The 16055-nt window shown below is 41.6% G+C and overlaps 1 protein-coding gene across 5 annotated transcripts in view; it reads left to right on the top strand.

Moving 5' to 3' along the window:
- The first annotated feature begins 2097 nt into the window (after positions 1 to 2097).
- The window catches only part of pigq (phosphatidylinositol glycan anchor biosynthesis, class Q), a 66537-nt gene continuing 52579 nt past the window's right edge, over positions 2098 to 16055 (top strand). For 2 of the 5 annotated variants that reach the window (XM_030057061.1, XM_030057056.1), the window contains exons 1-4: positions 2111 to 2201; positions 3147 to 3349; positions 5944 to 6130; positions 15285 to 15484. In XM_030057061.1, coding sequence (XP_029912921.1) covers positions 3197 to 3349; positions 5944 to 6130; positions 15285 to 15484 — 540 coding nt within the window. In that variant the 5' untranslated portion in view covers positions 2111 to 2201; positions 3147 to 3196. The other 3 variants (XM_030057057.1, XM_030057058.1, XM_030057060.1) reach the window with 3 other exon arrangements.

Below are 16055 nucleotides of genomic sequence, written 5' to 3'. Positions count from 1 at the left end.
TTCCTCATTGCCCATAATACACTTCGCCTGCTTTGCCCAGTGGTTAGTGTAGTTTAGGAGTAGTTGTAAAACTACAACCACAATTATACTGTGGCAACGAGGATAGACGGCGAAGTCTTTTCTAAATCCATTTCGTCCCTAAAGATGAATGACAATAAATATGACTGAATAACCTTGCGCATCACCGATGTTTAGCTCGTTAGCCAGTAGTCCGTCTTCATCTGCTACTGTCCAGTGATCGAAGACAACATGTGTTTGGAAGCTTTGGCTAAATTGATTAGCCTACGTTAAATGTTAATAGTTAACCATTCTGTGGTCTTTGAGTCAAATTGACCCGTGTTCACTTTTCTTTTAAATTTAAGATTTGATTTTCTTCCATATAACTGCCTGAAAATGGCAGATGGTTCTCTGTTACACACTTCAAATAAAATTGATGATCACTACTTGCATTGAATTATGGATATATATTTTCTTTCAATTTCTCCCCTCCTGTGATATTCCCTGGTCAATTTGATCTGCCCATCACTGGGTGGTGCTGGGTGGTGGTCCAGACATTTGAAATGATTTCATTTCATTTTCACATACTATACCAGTCTGCAATAATCCATCCATTTATATGCCTGAGTTTAACAATAGTCAAAATAATTCAGAATTTCTGCTTATTTTTATTCAAAAATGAGGTATAATTTTATGTAGCCTAAATGAGGTCTATTGACCATACATTCCAAAAATAAGTGTAAAATTGGTGGTAATGAGTTGGAGTGAAGTTGACTAACAAGGTCAAACAGAATTGGGTGATAATTTTATGCTATATGCTTTACAACCAGTCAAACCACAAAGGGAACAGTAACCTACAAGGAGATCAGTGAAATGAAAAGTAACAATAGAAAACAAGAACTACTAGAAAACACAGTGAACTGAAAGAAGTTTTACTAAAAAGCTTATTGATTGTTTTGCATACCTGTGTCTGTGAAATTACTTTAAACCTCTAGGCTGTAGTTGTATACATATTTTGAACATCATATTGCTTTGAGGTGTAGGGTAGATGTCATGGCACTGTTGAAACAGTTCAACCCCCCCCCCCCCCCCCCCCCCCCCCCGAAAAAACTTGATCCCTTAAATCCTAAAATATTTTTATTTCTTAGAGTCAAACTGAGCCCCCCAAAACACTGATGTGTAAAATGTGTCTACCACACTGAAAACATATTATCGTGTTAATTTTCTGTTTCCCCACTTACTCCCGTAAAATTAGGAAATGTCATTAAATATGATGAAAACACAATGTTAATCAGGTTTTTAAGGGCATGAAAAATTGCTTGGCCTTAAATTACCCGCAAAGATAACAGGAGGCTTAATGATAGCCAAATACGCCTTTTTTGTATTAAATTTTCCTTCGCGGTCTTTTCTTGCCGTGTCATTCCAGAACAAGATAACTTCTTTACAGTTAGACCACTCCTCATTCACCAGCAGCAACAGGAGCAACGCAGCTGAACATTGATGGTAATTATGGTGCTTTGTATACTTTATTTTAAATACTACATATCCAAAGGAAAAAAAAACATAATCTGATACTCGTTTGCCTAGATACATGGCTTATACAAATCAGATGCTCCCTCTGTGACCTTGAGTAAATAATGCATTTCCACCCTGTTCAGAAATAACTGATTAAAGATGACTAAACGGATGTGTGTGTTGTTGCCTGTCTGTGCATATGCTTTAAAAGCCACCGCTTCAAGACTAAACCCTGTTTCCAAACCATCAAAATAAATCACACTACAGAAGTACGAATGGGTGAATAAAATAAAATAAAATTAAATTAAATTAAATAATCTAAAATAATCTAAAATAAATAGTTATAAGTTGCTCAGTAGAATCATGTTTTGTGGACGCTGCAGTCATCAACGTTTCTCCGTTTCCATTCACTGAAATCAGTTTTCGGCAGGGAACACTGTGAAACATCTGTTAATAATTTTCTCCATCGCACGGGACTCTACTTAAAGGCCAATTCAGTGGAGTTCCAAAAATGACCTGCTGAGGGCAGCAACGCGTCTCTTTGCTGTGTCTAGCTTTCCGCAAATTTCGTCATCAGAATAAGAACGTGTTTCCGCCGGAGCGATATTTACAACGGACTGTCAACAAAAATGATGGCGACCTTCTCCACCAAGCTTACTGATGGGAAGTAAACGCTTGTAGAGCTGAATGTATGTTATTTGTAGTTTGCACCACGCTCTCGTGTCAGTATCATCATCCCGCAGTAGGGTAATTACTCTGTATGATGTGCGGCGTTGTTTTTGAACGGCTGATTTGTTCAGACTTTACTTTTGCCGATAAAGGACTTTGGTGAACTTTAGCAAGCGTTAGTTTTGAAGTCACAGCGAACTCGAGCTCGTTGTTATAATTTTCATCTTGCTGTGTCCTAGTCTTCGACTTGTGTTACTTCCTAGGTAATATACTGATGTTGGAATTCGTTGTGCTTGGTTACCAGTGGTTGCCATTGAAATCAATTGCAGCTTTGCCTCAGGCACCGTTGCCATAGTAGCTTACACAAAGTTCAATATCTGAAGGGCAAAAGGAGGGCAGCAGCCTGGTCCCTCCCGTTTTGTTTGCTCTCCAGCCTCTATTCAAAAATCTGTCAATTTAATGCCGCCTTGGTTATCGGGCATAAGTCTTCACCATTTCATCATTTGTAGTTATCAGTTATTGCTACAAAGGCAAGAAACCTGGCAGTCTGGCACAAATATAAAAGCATAGATGTTAAATGGTCGCTGACTTTACCAGTAGCCTCCAGTGGTTCATGTGTGCGTTTGCCGACAAGCAAAGCAGCATTAAATTACCTGATTTTTGAACAGCGGGTATCACATCAAACCCACAATCACTTAAAATTATACGTTAATCTACCCCAGAAAACATACCAAATTCAAATGAAGGGCACCTTGAAATAGAAGCAAAGATAAGATCTCTTAAACACAAATGCATTTTAAAGTCCTTAGGCTAATTATCACTTTAAAAACGAATTACTGGCTCCGCGAGTCGGGGTGGCGCAGCAGTCACACAGCTAGCTGAGTCTCAGAACTAGGACATGTGTGTCCAGTGGGGTGAGCCACCTTGTGTCCTGCAGGCAGACGTCATGTTGCTGTCCCTGTCAGATTCCAGGAGAGGCCTGACTTGGAGCAGAGAGCAGTGAGCAGCAGCAGTCATGGTGCTGAAGGTCTTCTTCCCTCAGTGCTGTAACCGGGCCGACAGTGGGCTGCTGGTGGGCCGCTGGATCCCAGGCCATGACTCAGCTGTGGTGTTGGCTGTCATTCACTACCCCTTCATCCCGGGCCAGGTCAAGCAGTACATCCAGCAGGTCAGTGAAGTCTCTGTCCTGTTGCTCCTGTCTGGACCAGGGTTAAGGCTGAAATATATGCTATCTGTATCTCTATTTCTGTCTCTATCCCTATCTATATCTATATCTCTGTATCTCTATATCTATACATATATGTATATATACATATATATATATAGATATAGATATAGAGATAGATAGAGAAAGAGATATAGACTCTTGATATGTAGATAGATGGATTTATATAGATAGATATAGAGATAGATATATACCACATTGTAATTGATATGGTGCCAGTTTGAGTGGTTCAGAGAGATGGTTTCAAATAATTTTGACTACTTTGACTACTACTTTAGAAATATGTCTGTCATACAGCCCTGCCTAAATTGTATGATTCATGTCACCAAACTCTGGAGCATAAACTCCAGAGGGTTTCATATTTTGCCACAACAACAGATTTGATAAGATCATTAACAGCATCTAATACACTATTAACAAGAGCAAGTTAGTACAATACAAGACTTTGACAAACACGTTTTTTTAGGGTTTTTTTTTTACACATTTTTGAAGGATGCAAAATGTCAATTATCGTATGTGTGTGTATACATGCACACACACACACACACACACACACACACACATATACAGTGGTGTGAAAAAGTGTTTGCCCCCTCCCTGATTTCTTATTTTTTTGCATGTTTGTCACACTTACATGTTTCAGATCGTCAAACAAATTTAAATATTAGAAAAAGATAACACAAGTAAACACAAAATGCAGTTTTTAAATGAAGGTTTTTATTATTAAGGGGGAAACAAAATCCAAACCTACATGGCCCTGTGTGAAAAAGTGTTTGCCCCCCCTGTTAAAACATAACTTCACTGTGGTTTATCACAGCTGAGTTCAATTTCTCTAGCCACAACCGGGCCTGATTACTGCCATACCTGTTCTCAGTCAAGAAATCACTTAAATAGGACTTCTCTGACAAAGTGAAGTAGGCCAAAAGATTCTCAAAAGCTAGACATCATGCTGAGATCCAAAGAAATTCAGGAACAAATGGGAAAGAAAGTTATTGAGATCTATCAGTCTGGAAAAGGTTACAAAGCCATTTCTAAATCTTTGGGACTCCAGTGAACCACAGTGAGAGCCATTATTCACAAATGGCGAAAACATGGAACAGTGGTGAACCTTCCCAGGAGTGGCCAGCCGACCAAAATTACCCCAAGAGTGCATCGACGACTCATCCAAGAGGTCACAAAAGAAGCCAGAACAACATCTAAAGAACTGCAGGCCTCACTTGCCTCAGTGAAGGTCAGTGTCCATGATTCAACAATAAGAACGAGACTGGGCAAAAATGGCATCCATGGGAGAGTTCCAAGGCGAAAACCACTGCTGACCAAAAAGAACACAAAGGCTAATCTCACATTTGCCAAAAACATCTTGATGATCCCCAAGACTTTTGGGAAAATATTCTGTGGACTGACGAGACAAAAGTTGAACTTTTTGGAAGGTGTGTGTCCCGTTACATCTGGCATAAAACTGACACAGCATTTCATGAAAATAACATCATACCAACAGTCAAACATGGTGGTGGTAGTGTGATGGTCTGGGGCTGCTTTGCTGCTTCAGGACCTGGACGACTTGCCATAATTGATGGAACCATGAATTCTGCTCTCTACCAGAAAATCCTAAAGGACAATGTCCAGCCATCAGTTCATGATCTCAAACTCAAGCGCACTTGGGTTATGCAGCAGGACAATGATCCAAAACACACCAGCAAGTCCACCTCTGAATGGCTGAAGAAAAACAAAATGAAGACTTTGGAGTGGCCTAGTCCAAGTCCTGACCTGAATCCTATTGAGATGCTGTGGCATGACCTTCAAAAGGCGGTTCATGCTCGAAAACCCTACAATGTAGCTGAATTACAACAACTCTGCAAAGATGAGTGGGCCAAAATTCCTGCACAGCACTCTAAGAGACTCATTACAAGTTATCGCAAATGCCTGATTTCAGTTTTTGCTGCTAAGGGTGGCCCAACCACTTATTAGGTTTAGGGGGCAAACACTTTTTCACACAGGGCCATGTAGGTGTGGATTTTTTTTTTTGCCTTAATAATAAAAACCTTCATTTAAAAACTGCATTTTGTGTTTACTTGTGTTATCTTTGTCTTATATTTAAATTTGTTTGACGATCTGAAACATGTAAGTGTGACAAACATGCAAAAAAAAAAAAGAAATCAGGGAGGGGGCAAACACTTTTTCACACCACTGTATAGTGCATTCAGAAAGTATTCAGACCCCCTTCACTTTTTTCATTTTTGTTATGTACACACAATGACAAAGTGAAAACAGAATTGTAGAAAATATTGCAAATTTATTAAAAAGGAAAAACTGAACACATTTGTTTGTTGTTCCAGTGTTTGTTAGGATAATCAGTTAGGTCAGATGCTAGATACATCATTTTAAGTAGTGAGGATAAGTTTACTTTAGTGTGGAAGCTGCAGCTGATGAATGAATAAACTGAAAACCACTGCAGTGTTCAACTCAAGCCACAGTTCTGAGTCTGTTCCAAGCAGTCAAGATTTCTCTTGTGCATCCCTTTCCCTTCCCTGAACCAGATGCAGGCCCAAAGCCAGGTGGAGCTGTCTGTGCTTGGCTCATGGAGTTTACCCAAGGAGGGTCAGGAGAGCATGGAGAGCTTCCTCAGGGACCTCAGCACCATCTTCCCCAAGGGACGCTGGCTCCAGATCAGCCGTCAGATGGGCAAGATGGGCTTTACTTGTCATATCGTCAACCGGGACCAGAGTAAGATTTGCACTGCACAGAGCAGATCAAATTTTAGTCCTTGACTCAGCTGGGTTTATGGTAATGGGGCTTCTGCTGGGTGAATGAAGGGCTGTTTGACTGAACTAGAAAGAGGACACTCAGTAAAGTGCAAATCTCTGTCAACACTGTGCAGTTCTCAAGATCTGCCATGTCCACATCACAAAGTTGGCCAAACGTTTTTTCAATTCAAATTTTCATGCTTTTAATTGAAGGTACATTTTATTTAATAAAGGGGGATAGGCAGTGCCCACCATCACACTCCCTTTTGGCCAGTCATCATGAAAGTTGATCAGTTCTTTCTTGCCCCATGCCCATTTTTTCCTCAAAATCTTGTGGTGGTATGTGAATCCATTCAGTTTTTCACCTTGTTGTGATATGCTGCACCCACTGTCACACCCCATTTTGGCTAATGAGCGCAAGCAGCTCTTTCTTACCAAATGACCAAGGTAGTGCTGGGCGGTATGACAAAAAATGTATATCACGGTATTTTTCAAAATTATATCGGTTTCACGGTATATCACGGTATATCACAGTATTTTCTTTTTTCATGCACGACTGGGTGTTAGCCATATTTTCTAATGATTTAGAGAAGAATTACTGCAGTAAATTAACTTAGAATGACCTATTTTACTGTCATGAGGAATGAATACTGGACATTAATGTCCAGACAACTGGACATTAATGTCCAAGTTGTCCACCCTAGTATTAATACAGGTTTACATGGCAACACAAAATGATGCAAAGAGGTGGCACTCATGATTCTAATGAAGTGAAGGAATCAGAATGCATGACAGTTGCAGTCAAAATACAGAACCTTTTTCAAATTTAAGGCCACTTGCTTTAATATGCAGACTGATTTGACTGATTTAACAATATGTTAAAATATTATTATTATTTTAAAAATGTGAATTACTTATCAAATAGACCTAACAATTCAGCTACCAATGAATGAGCAGTAGTATGCATGTGATAACATAGATTGAAAAATAAGCCGAAGTGATAGCGCTTCTCTGAATAGACAAGCTAAGGCAGTGTGCTGCTGTTAGCCAGTGAAAATAGACCGGAGTGGCAACTCTTCGCTTTGTTACACAATCTATGTCAGTGCACTGCTGTAGCCTGGAAAGTGTCTCTGCCTTTGCCAGATGGATTTTTTGAAACCAAAGAACTTCCAAACAGCCGACACAGCTCCTCTTTTTGGTAAAAGTTCTTCAGCTTCATTTTCTGAGTCCCCACTGCTTAGTGAGTGCAACTGTAAAAACAGTCCCCCCTCTAACGATGTCCCGCGGCGCTACGTTCCGTGTGCTGTTCCAAACGTTATGTGCGCTACACACACACACACACACACACCGGTATTGGGGTATCTGAAAAATTCATATCATAAAAAAAATAACACCGGTATTCGATATGAACCGGTATACCGCCCAGCACTAGACCAAGGCCATGTTACATAAATGCATTAAGAAGGAAACCTAACCTTTTATAACCAGGAGCCATCAAATGTTGTAATAAAGATGTTTTGCATCCAGGGTTTCTTCTAGGATTTTTTGAAACTGTGGGGGAGGGCTTCAGCATCGTTTAATCTTGCCTAGGTACCTTTCTCTTGCCCTTTTCTCTCCCTCTGCGAGCGCGCTGCAGACAGTAATCAAACAGGCAGGTGATGACTCCGGTGTTCATTTTTCAAAATAAAGTTAATTGCAGTGTTATGTACCATTTCATGATATTTAAATTATCATTTCAAACTGATTCTAATAAATATATTTGCGCAAAAAAGGCTAGATAGCCTTATATATGTATATATATCCTTTTAAAATTGTTTTAACATCTGGAAGAAAAAAAAAAATCATTCCGAAGGTGTGGCGGCTTTTATTTTGCCGTGGCGGTGCGCCACGATGAATTACATGTAGCGGAAACCCTGGCATCCATAAAATATTGGACAACATACTATTGCAGCAAGTGTTTTACTCCCCAGTATTGACATCAGTATCAGCTCAAAATTTCTGAATCAGATAAGGATCGACCAATACTGATTTTTCAGGGCCAATGGGGATTATTAGTAATGAAGGACACCAATAACCAATACAGTGGTAGAAAAAAGTTTTCGGACACCCCGTGCATTTGTGAAATATTGCATTAAGAATCACTCTTAGGTCTTCATATGCAATTTCTTTTAGTACAGTCAGAGCCAAAATACTAAACAAATCCTAAAAAAAAAGCCATTAAAAACTTAAAATTGATTGGTTCCATAAAAACACATAAGAAATTTTGAGTATTGGTTCATTTTGGTACCAGTGATGAAGGTTGTTCTTTTTATTAAAAGACACAATTTTTGTTGCCAAGCTTTGTGTCTATATAAAGCCAGCACATTTGAAAGTTCTTCAGACACAAAAATGGCTAAAACAAGGAACCTAATGCAGTCACTTCACACTGACTGCTACGTCAAGAGTTACCTACTTACCAAAGGGATTGAAATATCTAGTCATATTAGCTGTACTGATCTTCTGGAAGAAAAACCCAGTGACTGTTGTGAAAGTGCAACTGACGACAAGGGAAAGACCGTGTGACAGCTTGGAGAGACAGCTGACAGGAGGAAATAGACCCCAACGGGGCTGTTATCGGCTAGCTACCCACAGCAGCAGGCTCCGTCACCCTATTAGGGCACAAGAGCCACCTCACCTGGCTACGGAAAGTTCAAGAAGAAAAATACCCCTAGAGTCTGCAAGAGCAGGGGCACAAGAAGACTCACTGGCTGACCTCCCGGTAACGACCCTTGGAATGGACATGATAACAAATGAAGGAAGTGGCAATACTCTTGAGAAATCAGCAGTTGGACATGTTCTTCAGACTTGCGTGTGCGGATGGGCCAAAGTAACATCAACCCATGGTCTTAAGGTACATCAAGGAAGGAAGAAATGCCTGAAAACCTCCAACCCGGGGCCACGCATTGACCAGATCCTGTTAAGAGGACAGTTAAATGACACTCAGCGGCAGGAAGAACCCCACAGTCCACAGAGTATCAGCACCCTACGGAATGAGGAAGAAGCTTCAGGCAGAATCATCAGTCCAAGACAACATCGAGCACATCGCAAAGGTGAGAACATGCAAGGACGTAAGCCGTTGGTGAAATGGCCAAAGTCTAACAGCAAGGAGTGGGAAACTATCAACACAGACTTAAGCCTTATCCTAAGTCACATCAAAGGATCAGCCGAGAAAAAGCTGGAGAAGATGGGTGACCTAATTTACAGCTACGGAGAGGAGAAATTTGGAGTGAAGGAACAAGTCGGGAGGAAATACACGCTTCCCACCCCCAAATCCCGTCGGCTTCAAGAAATCCAACAACTTGTGAAAGAAAGGCGACGGCTAAGGAAGTTGTGGAAAAAGGCGACAGCAGAAGAAAGGGAAGTCATCGCCCTCCTTCAAGAAGACTTAAAGCAGAGGCTTTCAAAGCTCCGCCGAGCAGAAAGCCTAAGGATGCGTCGGAAAAAGAAAGAGAAAGCCAGAACTGACTTCTACAAAGACCCCTTTAAGTTTGTGAAAGGCATATTCACAAAGGAGAAGAGTGCATCCCTGAAAACATCAAAAGACCAGGTTGAAGAACATCTGAGAACTACCTATATTGATGAGCGGAAAGATGTACCGATCCTTGTCCCCGCTGATATCCCTCCGATATCACCCCCACAACATCAGTTTGATATCAGCCCTCCCAAGCTGAGTGAGGTGAAGCAGGTGGTAAAAAAGGCAAGATCGGCATCTGCACCAGGCCCTAACGGTGTTTCGTATAGTGTCTACAAGAACCTCCAGATGCTCTGAAAATCCTGTGGAAAAACATGAGGGTGGTGTGGGATAAGCAAGTCATCCCGAAAGCCTGGCGGAGAGCAGGAGGAGTGCTTATCCCAAAAGAAAAGAACTCTGCCACCATTGAACAGTTCCGCCAGATAAACCTTCTGAACATCGAAGGCAAGATCTTCTTCAGTGTGTTGGCACAACGACTGTCAAAGTATCTGAAACAAAACAAAAAATCTCATTGACACATCAATCCAAAAGGCTGGCATAGCAGGATTCGCGGGATGACTCGAACATAACAGCGTCATATGGCATCAAATCCAGACTGCTAAAAGAGAAGGGAAAGATCTTCATGTCTTGTTCCTTGATCTGGCCAATGCCTATGGATCTGTTCCTCATTCACTACTGTGGACTGCCTTTGAGTTCTTCCAAGTGCCCACGACAATGACAAATCTGGTAAAACACTACTTCCAGGATCTGCAGTTTTGCCTCACAACATCAGGCTTCACCACAGCGTGGCAACCTCTGGAAGTAGGCATAATGGCGGGGTGCACCATCTCCCCCTTGGCCTTTACGATGGCAATGGAGATCATCATCAGAGCCTCGAAATGGGTGGTAGGAGGAGCACGACTACCAGGTGGTCAGAAGCTACCACCAATACGAGCCTATATGGATGACAACACTGATGTATGTATGTATGATGCAAAGCTCAAAGACATCGAGCAGTTCGAACAACTAAAAAAGGACACCATCACTTACATGGATCGCATCAATAACACCTTGTTGCCAGGAAAACTCAAGTTGTGGTGCTTCCAGTTTGGCATCCTCCCAAGACTCTTGTGGCCTTTAACTGTGTACGAGATCCCCATCACCAAGGTGGAAAAGTTGGAACGGGTGATAAGCACACAGATGAAACAATGGCTGGGAGTTCCACGGTGCCTAAGCTCCATCGGACTGTACGGGAATGGCAAATTGGAATTACCAATCGCAGGTCTCGTGGAAGAATTCAAATGTACCAAAGCAAGGCTGGTCATGACCCTTTCTGAATCTGAGGACACAGTCATTTGAACAGCGGCCCCCCAGGTGGCAACAGGAAGGAAGTGGACTCCATCAGAAGCTGTTCAGAGTGCAAAGTCTGCTCTTCACTTCAGAGATGTGGTTGGCCAAGTCCAGCATGGGAGAGCGGATCTCAGACTCATCCCTAAAGCTCCTCTGTGGCACAAAGCAACATCAGTGCAGAAGAGACAGCTTGTGGTAGAGGAAGTCAGGAAGCAGGAGGAGGCAGAGCGACATGCCAAAGCTGTTTCCATGGCTAGGCAGGGGAAATGGACCAACTGGGAGTGCCTGGAGAAGAAAAGGCTCAGCTGGCGCGACATCTGGCAGATGGAGGGAGCGTGGCTGAGTTTTACCATCAGAGCCACGTATGACCTTCCCCTGAGAACCTGAAGCTGTGGTATGGAGAAGATCCCGCCTGTTCCCTGTGTCGAGCATCTGCATCCCTTAAGCACATTCTTTCAGGGTGCACTACAAGTCTTACCCAAGGGCGCTATATTTGGCGGCATAACCAAGTACTCAGAGAGCTGGCATCAACACTGGAACAGAGACGAACCACCACAAATAACCTCCCACAAACATCAGCAGGAAAGGTCCACTTCCTACAGTTTGTACCAGCAGGCCAACCTCAAGAGCACCAAACAACACCAAAGGATGCAAGCATCCTGCAGTCTGCTTGAGATTGGAAATTGGAAGTGGACATCGACAAAAAGCTTGTGTTTCCCCCAGAAATAGTGGCTACAACACTTCGGCCAGACATGGTCCAGACATGTCGTGGAGCCCTCTGGAGACGTCGCGGGCTTCAATCAACGAAACGTTGATGAAGCAGGGTGCCCACCTGATGACCCCAATGATATACATACCCTCCCTTTCACCACTTCACACTGACTGCTACGTCAAGAGTTACCTACTTACCAAAGGGATTGAAATATCTAGTCCTATTAGCTGTACAGGAAACACGCCTGAAAATAAAGATTCTCAGCCAGCTGCCGCCAGATAGATAGATAGATAGATAGATAGATATACTTTATTGATCCCAACCAGGGAAATTCTGGTGTTCCAGCAGCAACAGTAGAAACATACAATAAAGTTAACTAAAAAAGAATAAAGGCTAAAAATATACAATAGAGACTATAAAGACTAAAGACTCAAAAAATACAATAAGGGCTAACCTAAGGAAAGGAGATACGAGATGTGAAAATATACATATGGAATGAGCATGACAATATACAGATGGCACTGAAGTATATGAATGATTGTATAGATTGTATAGATAAGGAGAGTTAGTATGAAACCAGGAGACTAAGAACCAAGTGGCAGAACCTGAACGCCTGGGACTGGGACAAGGAACTAACCGCCTTGATTCAGCCTCTTAAGGAATCCACTTCCCCTCCAGTCTGAAAAACAGTGTGAGTGTATATTAACTTAGGCTGTAATATACAGATAATAAATAATAAATAAACAGTTAAGGTGCTGAGTGATGGATAATAAATACACAGTTAAGGTGCTGGGTGATGTACAATAAGTACAGAAACAGTTAAGCTGCTGGGTGATGGATAGTAAATACACAGTTAAGGTGCTGGGTGATGTACAATAAGTACAAAAACAGTTAAGGTGCTGGTAATGCAGTGTTAAGAACAGAACTATACAGCAGACAGTTGCAAGTCTCTGTCTGACAGATGTGATTTGTTGTACAGTGTGATGGCTTGTGGCAGGAATGATTTCCTGTATCTGTCCCTTCGACAGCGGAGCTGTAACAATCTGTTGGAGAAGGAACTCCACTGTCTGTCCAGTGTGTGGTGGAGAGGGTGGTCAGGGTTATCCATGATGGTTAACAGTTTGTTCAGTGTCCTCCTCTCCACCACAGCCTCCAAAGTGTCCAGTTTGCAGCCGATCACGGAGCCAGCCCTCCTGATCAGTTTATTGAGTCTGTTGGTGTCGCTGGCTCCGATGCTGCTCCCCCAACAAACCACGGCGAAGAAGATTACGCTGGCCACAACAGACTGATAGAAGATCTCCAACATCTTGCTGCACACATTGAAGGATCTCAGCTTCCTCAGGAAGTAGAGTCTGCTCATCCCCTTCTTGTACACAGCTTCGGTGTTGGATTTCCAGTCCAGTCTGTTGTTGATGTTGACGCCCAGGTACTTGTAGTCCTCCACCTCCTCCACATCCTCTCCCAGAATACACAGTGACTGTGAAGCCGTCCTCTTCTTCCTGAAGTCAATCACCATCTCTCTGGTCTTGTTGACATTCAGCCTCAGGTGATTGCGTCCAGCCCACTCCACAAAGTTATCTACCACTGCTCTGTACTCCCCTTCCCTTCCCTCACTTATACACCCAACAACAGCCGAGTCATCAGAAAATTTCTGCAGGTGGCATGACTCGGAGTTGTACTGAAAGTCTGTGGTGTATAAGGTGAAAAGGAAAGGGGACAGTACAGTCCCCTGTGGAGCTCCTGTATCACTAACCACCGCGTCAGACAGAACACTGCCCAGACGAACAAACTGTGGCCTGCCTGTCAGGTAGTCAGTAATCCAGGAGACAAACGGCCAGGATGGCCAGGAAGTGCAGATACAGTCCTTCAGCAGTTGGATACACTCTGCAGAAATACAGACGAACCAACAGCTTGGAAGACAAACCAAGATCTGGGCATCCAAGGGTTTCTTCAGCAAGAAATGACTGCATCCTGATCCGCATGTGCAGGCAAAACCGCTGAATGACATCACAGGAGCTTCAGTAGCAGTGGTCAAACCAAACTGGCGTCCAGTGTTCCACCCACACTGTACGTGGCCGACTTTTAGATCATGGCTGAAGGTCCTACAGGCTATCAAGAAGCCCCTGATCAATGAGAGACAGAGGTTAGCCCGGTGTCATTGGGCCCAGGCACACAAGAACTGGACAGCCAGGAATTGGAAGAAGATTCTGTGGTCAGATGAGTCCAGTTTCCAGCTTTATCTTCCTCCTACTAATGAGGGTACGCAGAAGGCCAGGTGAAGCATTATCTCCATCATGTACAGTACCTATTGTCACATGCTCCCTTCTGCATGTGCACTGTTCCGTTGAGGTAAAAACTGGATGTTTCAACAAGGTAATGCCCCTTGCCACACATCCAAGGCCAGTAGAACTTGGCTGCAGGAGCACAGTATCCAGGTCTTAGAGTGGCCAGCTCAATCCCTGGACATGAGCCCCATTGAAAATCTGTGGTGGATTATCAAAAGGTCTGTTTCAAAGCGTAAACCAAAGAATTTAGAAGAATTAAAAGCAGTAATTCAAGAAGACAAGATTACCCCTCAACAGTGTGAAAGGCTCATGGGGAACATGCCAGCCAGGATTAGAGCTCTACTACATGCCAATGGCAGGACTACTAAATATTAATTTGATGATGTGATGGTTTATTTATTTTTTGTTCAGTTTTGAACACATTCTCTGTTATTTGTTGACTTTGATACCAACAATGTTGAGAACTGACATTTAACCAGTCAAGAATTTAGTTTTGTTAGTTTTTCTTGTAATAATAAACAAAAAAATATAATTTGTATTTGTTTGTATCTGTCTAATGCAGCCACACCTTTTGAAACACAAAAAAGATTTTTCCACAAATATTTATGATAATATTTGAGATTGTGTAAAATTTTAAGGGTGTCCAAAAACTTTTTCCACCACTGTATTTAGAGCTTATGTTTCTTATCATATTATTTAAAATTTTGAAAAAAAGAAGAAATGTGCCAGAAAATTGAAAAAAAAAAAACAATAAAAAAATCCCATATGTTAACCATAAGTACCAGAAAATTTGCACCAAAAAAAAAAAAAAAAGTATTTATTATTAAAGTTATAAAACAGATGAGTGATGGTGGATTGAGGTCAGATTTCTTGTGTTTAAATTTCACAAGTATTTAAATAATACTTAATAATTCCAGTAAAACTGAAACAAAAGCTGTAGACCTTCTTTCCTAAAAGTATCTAAGTAAGGGCAACATGCTGCAACATTTTTTGTATTTTGTATTTAACCAAATTAAAGATGAGCCCACTGCAAAAGGAAATGAAAATCGTAAGCATATTATTGGAAACATTGCCTCAACCACTTGCCTCTCTTCTACTGTCTTTCAGACAGCCATCGTGTAAAGCAAAATTCTGATACCGTTTTTTTTTTTTTTTTTTTTTTTTTTTTTTATTATTATTATTATTTTATAAATATTAGGAATTCTGGCCCTGAAAATAGGCCAGGACCAATAATAGGTCAATCCCTATTATCAATTTTTTATTTTGAGTTGCTGATGAATTTTGGTCTTATTGGCAGATGGGAAGGCAGTTCAGCAAGAGGTGACGAAGGAATATGAGGATGGAGATGGGAATGGTGAGAGAGAAGAGGAGGAGGAGGAGGAGGAGAGGGTGATCTTCGTACACTATGACCAGAGGAAGGTCATGCTGTCGCAGCTCCACCCTGCACAGAGCGGAATCCATGAGCCTCAATCTGATGCCCCTTCTGAACTGAGACAGGTGCAACAGGCTTCACTGGTTTGCTCACATGCTATGTAGATGATTCACCTTTTTACATACTTTCCAAGTTAATTCTTATTATTTGTGGAACATACAGTAATTATGCTGTAAATGACAAAAGAGAAGTAGCGCATCAGAAAATAAGACAAGAGACTTCTCTTTTGCACACATTTCTTTTTTAGGGCCAAAATGCTGCCCCGTTTCAATATCACACCTTCCTCAGCATCATAACAAAGAAAAATCAACCCATTTTATCACCTTCTAGTAATTAGGGGAGAGATACACCTGGCGTATGGACCAGAATCTCTGAGGAATGTTTCCAGCACCTTGTTGAACGTATGCTGTGAAGAATTAAGGCAGTTGTGAAGGAAAAAGGGGGTCCAACCCAGTATTATTAGTTATTTAAATTCATTTTTTCCCCTCAATAATCTACACTCAGTACCCCATAATGACAAAATGAAAACTGAATTTTAGAATTTTTTGTAAATTTATTAAAAAGAAAAAAACTGAAATATCACATTGACATAAGTATTCAGACCCTTTACTCAATACTTAGTTGAAGCACCTTTGC

This window comes from Myripristis murdjan, chromosome 8, assembly GCF_902150065.1.
Source record: "Myripristis murdjan chromosome 8, fMyrMur1.1, whole genome shotgun sequence".
Taxonomy (NCBI): Eukaryota; Metazoa; Chordata; class Actinopteri; order Holocentriformes; family Holocentridae; genus Myripristis; species Myripristis murdjan.
This window is presented reverse-complemented; position numbering and strand designations above follow the sequence as displayed.